General features: G+C 45.2%; 1 protein-coding gene across 1 annotated transcript; it reads right to left on the bottom strand.

The window, feature by feature from the left end:
- Window positions 1-3,587: 3,587 nt before the first annotated feature.
- On the bottom strand, window positions 3,588-17,622 carry LOC306784534 (uncharacterized protein). The gene is made up of 8 exons (XM_079278568.1): window positions 16,965-17,622; window positions 16,326-16,450; window positions 15,909-16,017; window positions 14,492-15,654; window positions 7,897-8,206; window positions 7,693-7,820; window positions 7,478-7,577; window positions 3,588-6,093 (listed from the first exon to the last, which is right to left on the bottom strand). The coding sequence occupies exons 1-8, from the start codon at window positions 17,197-17,199 to the stop codon at window positions 4,931-4,933; spliced, it is 3,333 nt and encodes a 1,110-aa protein (XP_079134694.1). The 5' UTR covers window positions 17,200-17,622; the 3' UTR covers window positions 3,588-4,930.
- Window positions 17,623-17,634: the final 12 nt, after the last annotated feature.

Below are 17,634 nucleotides of genomic sequence, written 5' to 3'. Positions count from 1 at the left end.
CCACCCCTCTCTGTGACGACTGGCCAGGTGAGAAGACAGCTGGAGAGACTCCACCAAGGCAAGGCTGCTGGACCTGATGGCATCAGCCTCAGGGTCCTGAAGACCTGCGCCATCCAGCTGTCTAATGTCCTTCAACACCTCTTCAACCTGAGCCTGAAGCAGGAGGAAGTCCCGGTGCTGTGGAAGACCTCGTGCCTGGTTCCTGTACCGAAGAAGACGACACCATCTGGCCTCAATGACTACCGACCAGTTGCCCTCACATCCCATGTGATGAAGGTGCTGGAGAGGCTGGTCTTGGCCCGCCTCCGGCCGCAGGTGAAATCCTCACTGGACCCTCTGCAGTTTGCATACCAGCCTCATGTGGGGGTGGACGACGCCATCATCTACCTGCTGCAACGAGCTCAGTCGCACCTAGATGATCCGGTGGCTCTGTGAGAATCACTTCCTTTGATTTCTCCAGTGCATTCAACACCATCCAACCAGTGCTGCTGAGTGAGAAGCTGCGGGTGGTCGGGGTGAACGCGTCCACCGTCTCCTGGATCACTGACTACCTCACGGGCAGACCACAGTTTGTCCCACTGGGCCGTGTGCTGTCTGATACGGTGGTCAGTGATACTGGAGCCCCACAGGGAACTGTTCTGTCTCCCTTCCTGTTCACCTTGTACACCACTGACTTCCAGTATGTGTCATACATGTGTCTGTGTCATGCCATCTGCAGACGTTCTCTGAAGACTCTGCAGCGGTCGGGTGTATAAGGGACGGACGGGAGGAGGAGTACAGGGCAGTAGTGGAGGACTTTGTGGAGTGGGCGGTAGAAATCACCTGCGTCTGAACGTGACCAAGACCAGAGAGATGGTGGTCGACTTCAAGGCAAGGCAAGTTTATTTGTATAGCACATTTCAACAACAAGGTAATTCAAAGTGCTTCACATGAAACCATTAAAAGCATAAAGGCAAAAGTAAAGGAGATTTAAAACATACATTGAAACAATAATCGATGTCTCCCTGAGACATTACGCTGCACGCAATCAACCATACACTGCCACAATTCTGCAATTACTCGCACACAAACCACGTCTGGAAAAGATCTCTGCCGATCTGCGTTTTATAGTGTATGCCTTGCACGAACTCGGTCCCGGAGGAAATGGCGACATATTGTGCACTTTCTAAATTTTAAACGATGTCTCCCTGAGACATTACACTTCAGGAGGAAGACAACGGCTCCACAACCGCTGAGAGTTCTGGGAGAGGATGTGGACATGGTGGAGGAGTACAAGTACCTGGTGTCTCCATCGACAGCAGACTGAACTGGAAGAACAACATCAACGCTGTGTACAAGAAGGGGAGGAGTCGACTCTTCTTCTTGAGGAAACTTGGATCCTTCAATGTGTGCAGCAAGATGCTGGAGATGTTCTACAGTCTGTTGTGGTCAGTGCACTGGACTCCTGTAGTCTGCTGGGGGAGCAGCATTGGAGCCGGAGACACCAACAGACTGAACAAACTAGTTAAGAAGGCCGGCTCCATCATTGGCTGCAAACAAGACAATCTGGAAGAGGTGGTGGAGAGGACACTGAAGAAACTATGATCCATACTAGATAACCCGGACCACCCTCTCCACCACCTCCTGCAGGGACAGACTGATGCAGCTCCGCTGTCACAAGGACAGATTCAGAAAAACATTCCTGCTCTCTGCCATTGGACTTTATAATAAAACAGCTCGGGCCAGATCGTCGTCCTTCACATGACTACAACGCTACACGGCTGTTGCTTGTTGTTGGTGATCCTGCCTCTACTGTCCAGGTTGTTTAGTTTAGTTTACTAGTTGCTAATTTTATTTAATTAATACCACTATATTCATGGTATATACTGTGCATTTCTATTTTCTATTCTATTCTAGCTTATTTTTTATTAATCTATTCCTTCAATTCAATATCTGCTCTGTTATTTTATTGTACTGTAGATATTGTGCATTCCATGTTATATTTTATTTTACTCTGTAAATTGCTGCTGCTACAAACGAATTTCCCCCTGGGGATAAATAAAGTTTACATCTATCTACATCTATCTAACAGCAGCATGAGAGTATAATACAGAGAGAGGTACGAGATGAGAAACTGTTTGACATATTGTTGTTACACATCTTAAACGTGCAGCTTGTTTCAGCTGTTTTAGTGCGTGTACCGAGTTCCTGCTGTTTATGCAATCACTCAATCATCTCACTGAGACTTCTGCCCAGTGTTGGAACCGTTGCTTCTGCTTCTCTGTCGACCAAACTGCCTTCAAGTGAAGACCTTCTATAAGGGGCGACCGTGGCTCACTGGGTTAAGAGGGTTGTCTGGTAACCGCAGGGTCAACGGTTTGATCCCCGACTGGGATGTGTCGTAGTGTCCCTGAGCAACACACTGAACCCCTAACGGCTCCCCGGGCGCCTGTGATTGGCAGCCTTTATCTGCTGGGACCAATGTCCCTCACAATTAGTTCTATTATTCACTTGTATCCAGCTGTAAATATCATACTAACAGATGTAACTGGGTATTCGATACGGTGCCGTTCCTTCTCAGGACAGCAGGAGGTGGAGCCGACCTGCTTGCAGCACTGATGTTCATTCACAGAGAGAAGGTGAAGCTCAAGCACTTGAACCCTCTTTATGGATTCGTTGGCTTCCACAAATACAAGTTAGAATGAAAACATCAAAGTTCAATTTCTTCTGCTGCTGTTATGAAATATGAAGGTGTTATGAATCAGGCACAAATCTTCTGAGCATAAATCTTCCACATTGCACCCGTAAGCACTGAATTTAATATTGTAATGATTTGACACGGAAGAGAAAAGAACTTTCTTTTAAAGTATAGCCATCAATTCAAGTAAGAGACGTTCTCCTCTGTCCACTCATGCGCCGCTCATACTATTGATTGGCCTGTAAATCTGAAAAATAGGATGCAAGTGTGGGGTGACACTTCCATATGATATCATAAATGTGAGATGGGAATTATCCAGCAGCTGTAATTATCTTGTCTTCTTATTCAGAGCACCATTCTCCTCTGACTCCGTCTCTCTACTTCCTTTCCTTTGTCTCTCAGCTCAGAACAGGAGGACAAACAGCGCTGAGCTGTACACGTCACATTTAAACATGTTAACAAAGCAGCAGGAGACCTGAGGCCAGAATAAGTCTGGATTGTGAAGGAATACTCTGGCTTCTTGTGGAGGACTTAACAGGTACAGCATAGGTCATTGAGGGACCATACCGAGATGATTACGCTGTTATCATTTGTATTTCTGCTGGAAGGAGGGGAGTCTTATTTATTACGCCACATTTCTATTTAACTGCATATCTTATATCTGTGAGTGCTGTTGCATCACACCAGAGAGATGTTTTTCACGTGCACCATATGAGGAGAACCTTGCACATCTCTGTAGCACACAGCGGTCTGTTCCCAGTTCACTTGTGTGATGGCTGTAATAAATGCCAAGTATATCCGGATAAAACAACTGTGTGTGTGTTTTTAAAGAAATGAATCATCGTCAGAAGAAACCTCACAGATTCACACACAGAGACAAAAGCATGTTGGCTAACAGGAGAGTTTATATCTATACTGAGAACCTACAAGCTGCCACAGCCCGTCTGCTTCTTACCGCACATTCAGCTAAATAGGCATTACTCAATTGCTCTTCAGAGAGAACTTTTCGTTATTGGGTTAAAAGAAAAGCTCTGGAATTACATTCTCTATTCCTAATAATTCATCAGCAACCACACAAAAGGTCTGATTTCATCCGATAATGTCTGCTCTCCTTCCATTTGCACCGTCAGGTGAAAGGCTGACACCACGTGGTCACTGGAGGTACTACACTATTGTTGTGAAACAGTCAGAATATTAATTCACTCACCTGCAACTGAAGCAAATCATACTGAAGATTTAAGAACATAACTTTCAATTGGAGGAAAAAAAACGTTATTCTTAAAATGGTTTAATGTTGAGTCACATGACCGGCTCGTATTTACCACTGAAGAGCTAATTAATGAGCAAATCAGGTCTTTGAGTGTGAAGTAGAAACATTTTCAAGCTACTTTCTCCCACTTGAGAACTCTGAAGAGCGCTCTATAAATAAAATGTATTATTTATGAAAGTCAAGTGTAAGAGCAGGAGCCAATCAGTGTCAATATGTTTCCTTTATTTATGATGCTTTGTTGTCATGTGATTTGCCTATTAAATAATCATATCTGTTGCGATTGGAAAATAAATAAAAATATGAATTTTTCATCATTTTAAGAAAAACTTTTTTGATCCACGACGCACAGCACATGTGAACCTAACTCAGTGGTAACATGTGAACACATGAGGGATCAATAATAATATTAAACTTATTACCTGAAACAATAAGAAAACAACAAACTGAAGTGGTGTAATGTCCTTACTCGGCTAAAGTGACACATTTGTGAACTCTTGCGGTTCCACTAACGTGTTCATCGTAGGTCTGGGCCAGTGGGGGGGGGGGGGGGGTCTAAGTGTGTGCTCACCTCTTCTAAGTGTAGAGACCTCTGCAGCGCAGTTGTTTTATTTCATAGCAGTATTTTCAAGACAGAAGTAATTCAATGAACAGCTTTCATTCATGTTTGTGAGCGTGAGTAAAAGTGAAGAGCAGGTTGGTGAATACGGCCTGACAGGAAGTGTGCTTGTGCTCACAAACACGGCACAATGAGCGGAATCATGTGTTGAATTCACAGAATAAATCAAGTGACAACTGACCTATCTCTGCATGACGCACGCTGCCTCTCATAACACAACAAGACACGAGATGAAGCCTCTGGAATGCACAGGACTCCGCTGTGGTGCAATCACTGGTCTGAGATCATCGTACACATTGCAACAGAAACACCGCAGCATCGGAATCTAAAGGAACCACACCGTCCTTGTATCGCCGGCTGTCCACCGTCATCCATCGAGGTGGATTCTCTGGTGGCGCTTCAGGTTACATTTCTGGGTGAAGCGCTTGCCACAGGCCAAGCAGCAGTACGGTCTCTCTCCTGTGTGGACCCGTCGGTGGGCCTTGAGGTTGCTCAGCTTGGTGAAGCTGCGGCCACAGAGGGAGCAGCAGAAAGGCCGCTCGCCCGTGTGAGTCTGCAGGTGGGCCTTCAGGTTGCTGGGGTGGGGAAAGCACTTCCCACACTGGCCGCAGCGCAGGAGGTGCCTGGGGCCAGCGTGAGGGTGGGAGTCCGGGTGGGGTAGGGGGTTGCTGCAAAGGGAGTTTGCAGACGGGTGTGTTTTGATGCTGACCCACGGGACACCAGTTCGATTGTGTGCTGCGGCCTGTTTGTCGCCCAGGTGAGCTCGCTGCCCTGAGAGTGGAGGAGGAGACGCAGCTCTGTGGAGGGGGTTTAGGTTTGCAGCATGAGAGTGAGCTGGAGACAGTGCGGCGTGAGCAGCGTGAGGGTGTGCGTGAGGGGCCTTTTTCATCGGTCGGTGGAGGTGCTGGACAGCAGCTTGCAATCTGAAACCTGGACCCACTTTGGAATGTAGCTTCATAACCTCCTGCACAGCGGCTCTGTGCTTAAGTGCTTCTGAACTGCCTCTGTGCTGCTTCACTGAGCATGAGAAAGATGCCAGTCTAGACTTAGTCATCTTCTTTTTGTTGGGCTCACTCTCCACACACCCATCCGAATCCACTACGACCTCCTGCTTGATAGTCACACCCAACGCATCGCTGCTGTGCAGTCTTGAGTTCGGGGACGCTGAGGACGAGATGGGATCTCTATCCGAGCGAACCAGAACATCAGCATGTGCTGTGACACAGCTGGACAGCTCGTGTTGGGTTTGCTCCACAGGACCTTCAGCTTTGACTGGATCACAGTCCTGTTCTGTTGCAAGTCTGTGATTCTGCAGTAAACCAGCTGTTGTGACAGTCATGCCAGCCCACCCACTGTCCATCACTGAAGACGGATCTGTGGCCATGTGCGTTTCCTCCTGGTCTCCAGGGAAGACGTATGCAGCAGAGATCTGCGGGTTGATGACGTCCCTCAGTGGCGTCTCCCTGTTCTCCTGAGGCTGCTTCGGTTCTGCCTCTGTCCTCTCAGCAGCGCTGTGGGATTCTGCTTCACCTAGAAAATGAATGAAATCAGTTACATTAATGTCTTCAACTGCATTGTTTGATCAATTGGTCTGCCAGACTGCAGGTTGGTTGCTGCCACAGCGAAGGTGTTGAGCTCAATCAGCTGCAAAATGAAATAAATAAAATGAAGCAACAATACGCAGTGCTGCTCTGAAACGCTGGGGCTTGTCCCCTGAAGGCCCATCTCACTGCTGCAGGATGCTTCATGGACAGAGCATGCGCACAAACCGGCTAACGGCAGCTTGAGTCCCATGTTTACTTGCATGGGGATAAAACAATACAATCATACGGCTCTTCAGATGTTATCGGACCAAACTGATTAAATTGTAATATTGAAACGAGCTGTGAAACTAAAACCATGAACGGCAGTGAAGGACTCGTCCACAGTGGAGCCTCTGGAGGAAGCACACGTTCTACTGGAACACGCATGCTGCAGGCAGAGTGACGGGCACACAGCAAGGACCGCATGACCGGTAACAACTTGATGGAATCTTTGAGGGTCTACCAGCGGGGGGGCGTCGGCCCCCCAGGATTCGTCCCGGTATGCCAGATTGCAAACAGACCACTAGTAGTGCTGCACCTCGTGGTTGAGAAGCAGAAGCATTGATGCCATGTGCTCGTGATTCAATATCGTTTTGGAGAAGTTGTGCTCAGCAGGACTTCTGTGTCATCCGTCATTTGAACATGTTTAATGTGTTTATAATTATTATTACTTGCGTTTCCCACTTCACCCTGCCTTTAAGTAAGTATGTGTAAGAGGATGGGTGTCTTCACTGAGAGCACCATTGTGTAAATATGAACATAATATATATATTATGTTCATATTTACACAATGGTGCTCTCAGTGAAGACACCTTTGTGTGACATACGGTACGTTGGAGAAACTGTCTACATGAGACAATGTTCAGCTCTTCACATGCTGAGCTCCATCAGCTACGATGGAACCGCTGTACAGTTGTGTGAATGAAAGAACCGCACACCACTCTTCTTTTGCACCAATGACATCATTGAAAAAAATGCCAAATGTGGCTCAATTCTGCTCTTTTTGAACAGTAAATATTTCAAATGAAGTGTGACACACTAGTTATGTCTAGTGGTACGAGTTTCAGTCATGGAGCTTCACTGCAGTAACAAAATACTATTTTATTTCATTTGTAATAACACCTCCTTAATCATTATTCTTTTAATTTTCTTATTTGGTCAATCATTTTAACACGAATACTTTACACAATGCTAAGTCCCATTATGATGCATTCTAATAGTAGTAGTAGTTGTAGTAGTGCTGATAGTAGTTAAATGTGTAAGATATTAAGTTTATTATTTATTAAAAAGTTCAAACGTAATATGCAAAGAAAACAATGGACAACACTCACCATCAAGAGGACCGCTCCAAAGCACAGAAAAACAAGATGGCTTATCGGCATCTTCATCCTTCACATCCAGCGCTGGCAACACATCATCACCTTCTGTCGTCTGAACAGCACAGAGAACATATCAGACATGGTTTCAGTTGTTGGTACGACTCCAGGAACCATACTGATCAAGCATCACCGACTTATTCTGCAATGAACGAGTCCTGTGAACGCACCAGTGACTTCCTGGCAGGACTGGACGTGGGCGGAGGACCATCTTCTGGAATGACTTCCTGTGTGCAGCGGGTTGACCACCTTTCAACAGAGTCACCTTCTTCTTTCACATCACAGCCGCCAAACAAGTCTGGAAAACAGAGGCACTAAAACAACATACCGCGGTGTGTGTGCGCGCTCGCGCATATCTTTCTGGGTGTTCTTACCATCTCGCTGTCCTGTGGGCCTTTCTTCTTCAGTATCACTGGACAGTTCCACGTCATCCTTTGAGCAGTCGACACACCTCCCAGCTCTCCTTCCCTCTTTCCCTCCTTGGTCACTTAACTTGGTCTCAGCCCATCGCAGCTGCAGCCTCAGGGACTCCACCTCCTGGTTCCTGCGCTGCATCTCCTCCAAGAAGCCGTCCTCGACCAGCCTGGTGACCTCGTACATGGCCGTCTTTACTACGGTCTCCATGACATCCGACAGCTGGGTCTGGAACGTTACAATGAGGGTGTCCAGGTCCGACATGATCGACTGTCAGGGTCTCGTGTCTTATAACGGAATTCCGCGTGTTTGTGAGGAAAAGTAGATCCCTATCTAATAAAACGCTACCACACGTTGTTTACGCTGTAACGTAACGTTAGCACCATCGCTTTACAGCCACGTCTTGGTGCGTATTCCAGGCACCGCCGATGAACAACAAACAGATATTCATTCAGTTGTACACGTTAAAAGGCTGGACTCGCGATGCCCAGCGAGCTATCTACAGATACGAATCGCCTTCCTGTGAATTCAGATGTTCCCCTAGCGAGCTAATGCGGCTCCTTAGCTTAACGGTAGCATCCGTATGCTATCCAACGTTAACGGCGCAAACACGTTAAAAAACCGAGACATTACACAACAACAAGTTATGGAAACCATCGTGGAGCCTCGCGTGTTGATCTGTTCACACTTGTGTTTATGGATTCCGCGAGTGACAGCTGCTGAGCTAAACGCATGTCCATTAAGCTTTCCAACAATCGCTTGTGGTCCTCCTTGTTTTTGCTCGTGACGTCGACACGACGCAGTACGGTGGCCTTACCTGAAGTCTGGCGTCCTCTTCTTCTTCTTCTTCTTGTTTGAGGTTTATTGGCGGTTGGCAAACAATGAATTGGTGCATTACCGCCACCAGCTGGTCTGGAGTGTGGATCAGGACGTCTAACAGGCTACTTTTATACAAAATTAAATTCAAAAGGAAAAGAAAAAAGAAACAAAACAAAACAACGAGCTCATATTTTATTAATAATATGAATTCATCTAAGATATTGAAATAATACTTTAACACTCACTTATTGAGTTATTTTGCTAAATATCCAGCCGTACCTTCATCTTGCCGAGATCTCCAATCAGCTGCCCTCTGTCCTGCTCATATTTCTGACATTGTACAATAACATGTTCTATTGTTTCCTCTTGCTCACAATAGTCACATTTCCCTGTTTCATGTTGACCTATTTTTTTAAGCACACCGTTTAGGCCAGTGTGCCCAAATCTCAGCCTTGATATCACCGTTTACTCTCCTCTTCCTTCCTGCACATCTCCCACTTTCCTCTGAACCTGTTCAATCATACTTTTTGCTTCTGATTTACTGAAGCTGACTGCAACATTAGTGCAGCTATTTTTTGTGGCCTCTTTTGCTTGATCTGCCATCTCATTTCCTATGACCCCGACATGTGCTGGTACCCATAGTAGGAATATGACTGTCACACCCATCATTTGAATTCTGTGTCATGTTTGTTGTATTTCTATAAGGATGTCTGGTCTACTGTCTGAATAGCTGTTCTGTAAGCTGCTAATGATGAGCTTGAGTCTGAACAAATGATTGCCCTCAATGGTCTTGTGTCCTCTATCCACTGTAGTGCTGACATTATTATTAATATTACATTATTCCCTGTGTACACTTACAGGCCCTCAGTGATCATTTTACCTATTTTAATATTAAATTCTGGAACAATAAATGCCACTCCAACCTTGTTTCCTAACTTCTTTGATGCATCTGTGAACACCTGGATATAACTGTAACTGTGGATATGAGCCTGTATTGTCAGCCAGTTTAAATGTTCCGCTCGACCGTTGTTCTTGTTTAATAGCGTAAAGTCTGCTGTTGCATCATGAAGTATCCTCGGTGCTGTTGTTGGTAATGGGACCGTTGGACTGAAGTTTAATTGAACTACATGTTAAGTTCTGTTGCTTTCTGTGCTGCTGTCCACCAAAGCTTCTTGTCTCTTCTTCTATTTTCCCAGCAGAGTTCTAATGTTCCCCGTGTTGGATGTTCTTCGCTGTGTCCCTGTAGATTTGCCCAATAGCTCAGTGCTAACTGGGTTCTTCGTAGTTCAAGCGGCATTTCACCCATTTCCACCTGTAATGCAGCCGCTGGGGTTGTTTTAAAGGCACCGCTGCATATTCTCTTTGCCTGATATTGAATAATATCCAGTTCTTTAAGAGATGTGCTTGCTGCGGATCCATACACCACTCACCCATAATCTAATGTAGATCTAATGAATCCACTGTATGGCTTTCAAAGCAGTTCTATCTGCCCCCTGTGGACAAAGAGAATCAGGCCTTCACTTTTTCAAGCAAAGGCTTCATCCTGATTTGTAGTTTGATGAGAGCAAAGGAATTTCACACTAGGGTGTAAATTCCCCCCCCAAAAAAACCATGATCACCTGAATGCACCGCTGCAATCTCATTGGCCGAGAGCCAAGAGACCCCAGGACCCCTGTGGTTCAACCACTGTTCTACAAAACCGCCTGCAGTACACACCTCAATGCTTTTTCCCTTCGACCTCGGTTGAGACAGGGAGCACACAACGCTCTCTTCGCCCGGACCCCCGTCCAGGCCACAGACGATCCAGCTTTCCCCGCCAGCGCGACGCTGGCCACGAGGAAGCAACGGCCCTTCACCCCGCCTCAAACCCTGTCAGGTCACAAGCCATTTCGCTGGACGAAACAGCCGTGTTCCACGCTGAGTAAAGGCCCACTCAGCCCGCGATAACGAATCCGCTTCAGCGATCCGTTCTCCGCTTTTTGCTTTTCTTTTGGTGCACACATTCCGGCGAAGGAAAGACGACCAAGCCTCCCTCCTTCACGACGATTCCCGGTAAGACGCACGGACCACGCCGTCAGCCGAAGTTAGATCACCCTCGCTGCAGCGAGGATAGATCACGTCTGCGTTTCGCTCCAGAGCGAGCTCACGCCACGACAACACAGCGCCGGCAAAGCCGCGTTGCAAGCAAGCTCCCCCTGCCCCCCTTCCCGACAAGGAAAAACTGACCACTTTGCCACGAACACACTTCAACGTTGCAACAAGCATCGACAAGTAAGATTCTTGGTATCTGGGCATAGCTTAGCTTAAATTAACGTAAATTTAATTCAGGTCATTCATTCATATGTTGATATTCCCGTGTTTTTGTGTGTTTAAATTACTGTCACGTGATATTGAGATATTGCGCAATCATTACGGAGCAGAGAAGTTCCGTTGCATTGTGTATGAACTGCTATGACTGTTTGCTTGGGATTTTATATGTTTTATTTTCATTTGTTTTATTACACTTCGTGTAGTATTCTCTCTTCATTAAATCAGCTCTGTGAGTGAAGTGTGGAATCTCGGCTATCGTACATAACTGCTGGCAGTTCTACCGACAACGGCACGTTGTGTACGATACGGCCAGCGATCCCCATTCTCACTCCAACGCGGACCGCACGCAGAAGTTTGATTCATGACCCCCACCTTTGCTCTCTTTCTTGTCTCTGCCCCTGGGGAAACCCCGTTCAAACGATCGCCTCACAACACATGTGTGCATCGGCACACGTGATTACGTATAGCAGTCTCACCGCTATTTTGCCCGAGTCACTCGACTCTGCCATCTGGTGGTAGTTTAGCTGTAGTATCTTAAGGCCCCTCCCCTTTTGGCCCGTGTCACTCGACGCCGCCATCTTTGTAGTCTTTAGCAATAGCTGTAAGACTCTCCTTCCTTTTCACCCACAGACCCACACACACACATACACACACACACACACAGACATACACACAGACATACACCCTCATCCATTTTATTCATTCTTTAGTTTAGGCATATAAAATTGTATGATAACGTTTGTTGGTTGCAATATTAATTGATTTGATCATTTATTATTTTGATTTAATAAACTCTGTTATACTTTAAGGAGCAGTCGTCTGTGATTACTTGTGCATATGTATTTGATGAACCTGTATGTAGTAGCCTGTGCTCGAACTTAAAACCTTCACTGTCACTGAATGTATAGTCATACGCAGACTATTGACATTATGAGTGACTACTAATTATGAGACTTAGTTTTATCGTTTGGTTATTGGTCCGTGTTCGCAGGGTGGTGCCCCGTTGTTATTAATAATCATTAATAATTGTTACATACATTAATAATTCTATTGATGTCAAGAATTCAGTTTCTTAAATGCTGATAACCCAAACACGCTCCTTTAGTTCCCAACACTGACTATACTACCTTGAGGTGTTCCATTTCAAATACCAACCTTTCCAGAACAGCTCTTTCCATCGGTTTTCTTCTTCTGTGGTGTTTAACGACAGCTTGCATCCTTTTTGTTGCATTGCTGCCATCTTCTGGTTTCAGTCAGTTCCTATGTTCCCAACTGCTAAACTTTCCCATCAGACCCATTGCTGGCAGAACGTTTGTAAAGCACCTTCTTCCCAGATGACTAGAGCCCCACTCTATTATATTATTCAGCTCTCTTCCTCTCGTCCCTAGTCTTTGCATTTCTCCCAGCATGCCCCTCCTGTCTGAGCTGTGTCTGATACAGGAGGTGATAACATGCTGTAGTCTCACAGAGACCGCTTGGATGCTTCCCTATCATGTGTAGTTGTCCTATTCTTCATCTCTTCTCTCCCGTTTCCTCTCCTGTATCTCACACTGCTCACTTTACTCTGAATTGAATGTCGGTCTCGTCTCCTGGTCCCAATGTTGTTGCCATACTTTGTACCTGAAGTCTGTGAATGACAAAACGCGTTTTAATGAAGTGAAACCCACAGGCTGCACCGAGCAGGCCGTTTTAAACTCATTGTTTAAGAGGAATGCGTCTTATTTACCTCACAGGCTCTCTTCAAATGCTTCATCGAAAGGAGGCAAAACAAAAGTGACATGACAAATGTTTAACCAAATGTAAGATGTATCATGCCTATGATTGAAATGGAGATCAAAGATTATTTCATTCATTTCCATGAAGGGTTTTCATACTATATGTATTTCATACTTCCACATCAAAAACTGGGCCTCTACATTTTGATATTAGGTTATGTGGAAATGTTCACGTTGTACTTTTCCCAGCAGGCATTTTGACATGTAGTTGCAGGGTAACCAGGTGTAGTCATTGACATTAATTATGTCCCTGTTGCGTCAAAATGGCTGTGAAACAAGCCGATAATCAGACTCATTTATCTTAACATTTATTACATTTAGGCAGAAGCCTGAGACCGATTTGTATTACTTTTTATTTCATGTTCTTGGCCAAATATCAAAAGTTATGTTTAGACACACGCAAACTATTTTGGAAGACATTTAGTATGAAGTCACAACACAGTGACGGGACCAACTCGTTATGAGGCCATAACACAAATAAGAAAATACATTTGACATATTTGTAAAAATTAAACACACAGACAACCACGGGAGGAACATGCAACTGCGCGCTGATAGAGGTTCAAATCCAGACGCTTCTGGATGAGGCAACACACACAAGTCGCTCTGATGAATGTCTTTAAACATCCACAACCACTTTTATGTTTCGTGGTTTTCTGAGATGAGGGCAGATATGAAGATACCTCTCTGACACCTGCTCGATATTTGACGACCATCTAAACTGCATTCTGTCGACTCAACCACCGTCCAGTCTTCTAGCAAAACGGGGTTTCTGATTAACCCTCTACTGAATAAGAGAAACCACTGAAGTGTCACTCATATTTACTAAGATTTCCCTGATCTTCCAAACTCTTGATTATGCTACACTGATGTGTCTCAACTAACACACTCATCTGCAGTAACAGGGTCTATGACAAAAATCACCACGAAAGTGAGTTGCATGTCAAATCAAAGTTTGTTTCAAGACAAAATCACATGCATTCAAGTGAGTTCATTGATGAAAGGAACAGTGTGTATGATTTAGAAAGATGAATTGGCAGACATGGACTATAATACGACTAAAATTCATTCGTTTATAATCCCCTAAAATGAAGAATGGTTTGCGTGAGCTTAGAATGAGTCATTCACATCGATGTAAGGAGCGGCTTCTCTTCTCTGGAGTCCGCCATGTTTCTACAGCAGCACGGACAAAGCAAACGCTGGCTCCATGGAGAGCCGTTCAGGCGCCACGTTAGGGAGGCGTGTTCACCTTCAACCTGCAAACTCACCACTAGAGGCCACTAAGTCCTACGCACCGCTCTGCTCCGTTCAAAACTATTTCATCTTAAAGAAAACATTAACAGACATACTTTCTTTAAAATTTTATTTTGAAACGTAATCACGAGGACAATGTTACTCTGCCTTTTTTCACTTTACTGAACCAAAATATGCTGCAATAAATGTGTACAAATAAAGACGTATTTCATCTTTGTCTTACATTTTTCATGGAAACAAAAGGTTTTTGTTTTTTAAAATAAAAAAACAAAGGGCTTGGAATTGAAGAGAAGAAAAAATAAACATTGAAGGATCACGATTTAAAACGTTCATCTTTAAATCCAAAACAGAATATTTCTGACGCTCTCTCCACAGAAGGTGGCTCGCTTCATAGATCCGTGATGTGTTTGCGTTGATGTGACTTCAGGTGATCCAGGCGTTTGAAGCTGAGGCCACAGACAGTGCAGCAATAGGGTCTTTCCCCCGTGTGGGTACGATGGTGAACCTTCAATATGTCTGCCCGGGTGAAGCTCTTATCACACATGGTGCACCGATGAGGTTTTTCCTGTGTGTGAATTCTCCGGTGCAACTTCAGGTTCCAGAGGCGACTGAACTTGTTCCCGCATACAGTGCAGCAGTAAGGTTTGTCACCTGTTTGGCCACACTTGTGTGTCTTTAGGTCAGAGAAAGAAGGGAAACCTTTCCCACAATGGCTGCAGAGGTGGAGTCCCTGCCCCGAATGGATCCTCTGGTGGACTTTGAGGTTACAGGCTTGAGTGAAGGTCTTTGTGCATTGGGTGCAGGAATACGGTGGCACTTGTCCGGTGCCTTTATGCGTCTGCCTGTGGGCCTTTAGTGAGGCTGAGTCAGGGAAAGACATGGAGCACTGGTCACAGGTCTGTCTCCTTCCTCCTCTTCCTCCGGCCTGATGCTGCAGCCTCTCTCCCAGGTTGAAGGTGTCACTGTATGCATCTGACGGTCTATACATGTCCTCTGTGCTGTCTAAAGATGTGTCCGTGCGAATGCCTTGGCCCCTGAAGTTCAACCTGCCGCCTGGATCACTCGACACATGTTCAGGGTACAAAATACTCGGGTCCTGTAGATAACCTTCTTCATTGATCAATAAACAGCTTAGCTCTCCACTTACATGAACGTTTGTCCTTCTGGGAGAGCCGGCAGGTGAACCGACCGTGCCCCCTCTATTTCGTGCAGCAGCTGTTTGGTAGTCTTGATGCTCGGCTCCTTCTGGTGCTTCCACATCTCCCTCATAGTGCCCCATGTAGCTCAGATCCTCACCCAGTTGGGATGGTGATCCTTGTAACCCATCCAAGTTACCCATGTCTATCATATTGGAGTCTCCATAGCCAGTCTTGCCAAAGCCACCTAATTCTTCCATAGCATACCTGCTCTGGAAAAGTGGTTGAGATGGGTCACCTGAGTGTCCATCTTGGCCTGGTTCTGGCCTCTGGTCATAGCCAGCTCCCCAGCTCAGGTGACTCTTTGGGATCTTCTGGTCACTGAAACGTTTACTGGGCCCCGGCAGACCTGATGCCTCTGTTTCTGATCAATGAGGAGAAAAACATGTTCTAACAGTTCTGGGTACAGAGACTACAATCACACAATCACCACATGAACACTGAAAATAATGACTTTGGAGCAAGTGTTTAGGAATTCCGTCATCTGGTCTACAATTGTCCTTTAAACCAGTGCTGTAGAAATGACTACATACTCATGTTATGTGATTGAAAATGAATATGATATTAATATGCTTAAAAATAGCTTTGCTGAATGTGTGCATGTATAAAGACACCAACCATCCACATGGACTCCCCATCTCTCTTGGGACTCTTTTGTTTCCGGTGTGATCTGAAGGGCTTCCTCCTTCAGCAGCCTGTTCAGCTTTTCACCCGGTACACCGGGAGACTGGCAGACAAGTACAAAGACGACATGTAGACAACAGGTTTGAACTCTGCTCCCCTTCAGAGAAACCAGAAGCGTGGCAGCAGTTTAACAGGCAGGTCAAATTGAACTCTCCAGCATTTAAGTTACATAAAAAAAGGAAATATTGAAAAATATAACAGAGGTTTTAAACTATAATTCCATAACTCCTGAGAAATGTACAACAATAACATTTCCATTGACTGTGCTTACAAACCTTTAAACAAAAACACATTTTGAGCATTTCAATGCAATTTGTTGAAGCTAAAAGAGTGCAACAAGCTGCCCTCTACCTGTGGTGCCGCCATTGCACTGTGGGCCTCTGGTCTCGTCTCTTCATGACTAGGTGTCCCTCCTTCAGTGCTTTGGGAGCTATTGATCTCTTCTGGCAACAGACTCTCCTGTTTCAGACTTCTCTCTGCAGCGGAAGATGGGGAAATCATATTTTTAATATGATAATATGTCAATGTTGTGTTTACAGCTGTTTGTCTCTGCCCTCAAGTGGCCGGTTTAATGCAGCATGATTGATTTACAGAACCCGTGTCTGCTGCTACTGGAGGCCCAGTTGATCAGAATGAGCAGTGTGAATAAAACAGATGTGTCGAAAGAAACAAAAATCTGAGGAGACTTGAAGAGTTGAGTGGTGACGGATCTGTGGGTTTGTCACGAAACAGCAACCCTCTCACATAGTTTCTGATTAATTGTTCGTTAAAAAATATTGATTGATGAGCATTTGTCGATTTCATCTAATATCTATTCATTTTATAAAAGTCTACTTTCTATTACATGTATGATCACTTCATCAGCTATCATTTTAAAAAGAATTCAACTCCACAAGAGCTCATGTATGTAATCAAGTTTAGTCCCCATGTGATAAAATCAATGTTGGTGGTTAATAGTGGCTGAGTATCTATTAGTAACAGCAGACTCACCTGTCGCGCACAGATTGTCTTCACCGGACACCCCGACTCTTCCCCTCCTGTCTTTACGGCGACTCTCCGACCACTTCAGTCGCCTCTTCAGGGACTCGACCTGCTCCCTGCACCTCGTTACCTCTTCCACAAAGCTGTCCTCCACCAGCCGCGTGATCTCATACATGGCAGCTTTGAAAACAGTCTCCATGACACCAGAAAGCTGGGACTGAAACGTGACTATTGTGTCGGTCATTGTGCCAATGATGTGTGACAACAGTCCTTTAATTTCAGTGCACTGAAAAGCAGCAACTTCCGACTGGCAAAGTCTGCAGTGGTCGGGCTCAGCTAACGTCGGTCTCTTTAAGTTCCGTCTTTAACTCGGTTTTCAGTCCAGGTAACGGTTAACAAGCCGTACGCGTATGTTGGTTGGTCCACGATGACCGTGTGGTTACTTCCACCACACCAAACCCGAAGTTAATCAAACTGTAGACTTGCTTGTAATGTCAACATTAGCTTAACTAGCTTGCTGCACTAGTTGTGAATGCTAGTTAGATAAAGCTAGATTCCGACCCATGCGATGCGCACTTATCTGAAACTTAAAATAACCACCGTTAACCATCACATCATTTATGTTTAGTCTAAGGTGGATTTGGTAGCAAAAAAACAATTTAATTTCTTAGCTGTAATC

This window comes from Melanostigma gelatinosum (assembly GCF_949748355.1).
Source record: "Melanostigma gelatinosum genome assembly, chromosome: 11".
Taxonomy (NCBI): domain Eukaryota; kingdom Metazoa; phylum Chordata; class Actinopteri; order Perciformes; family Zoarcidae; genus Melanostigma; species Melanostigma gelatinosum.
Note: the sequence above shows the minus strand (reverse complement) of the source record. Positions and strands in the feature narration are given on the sequence as shown.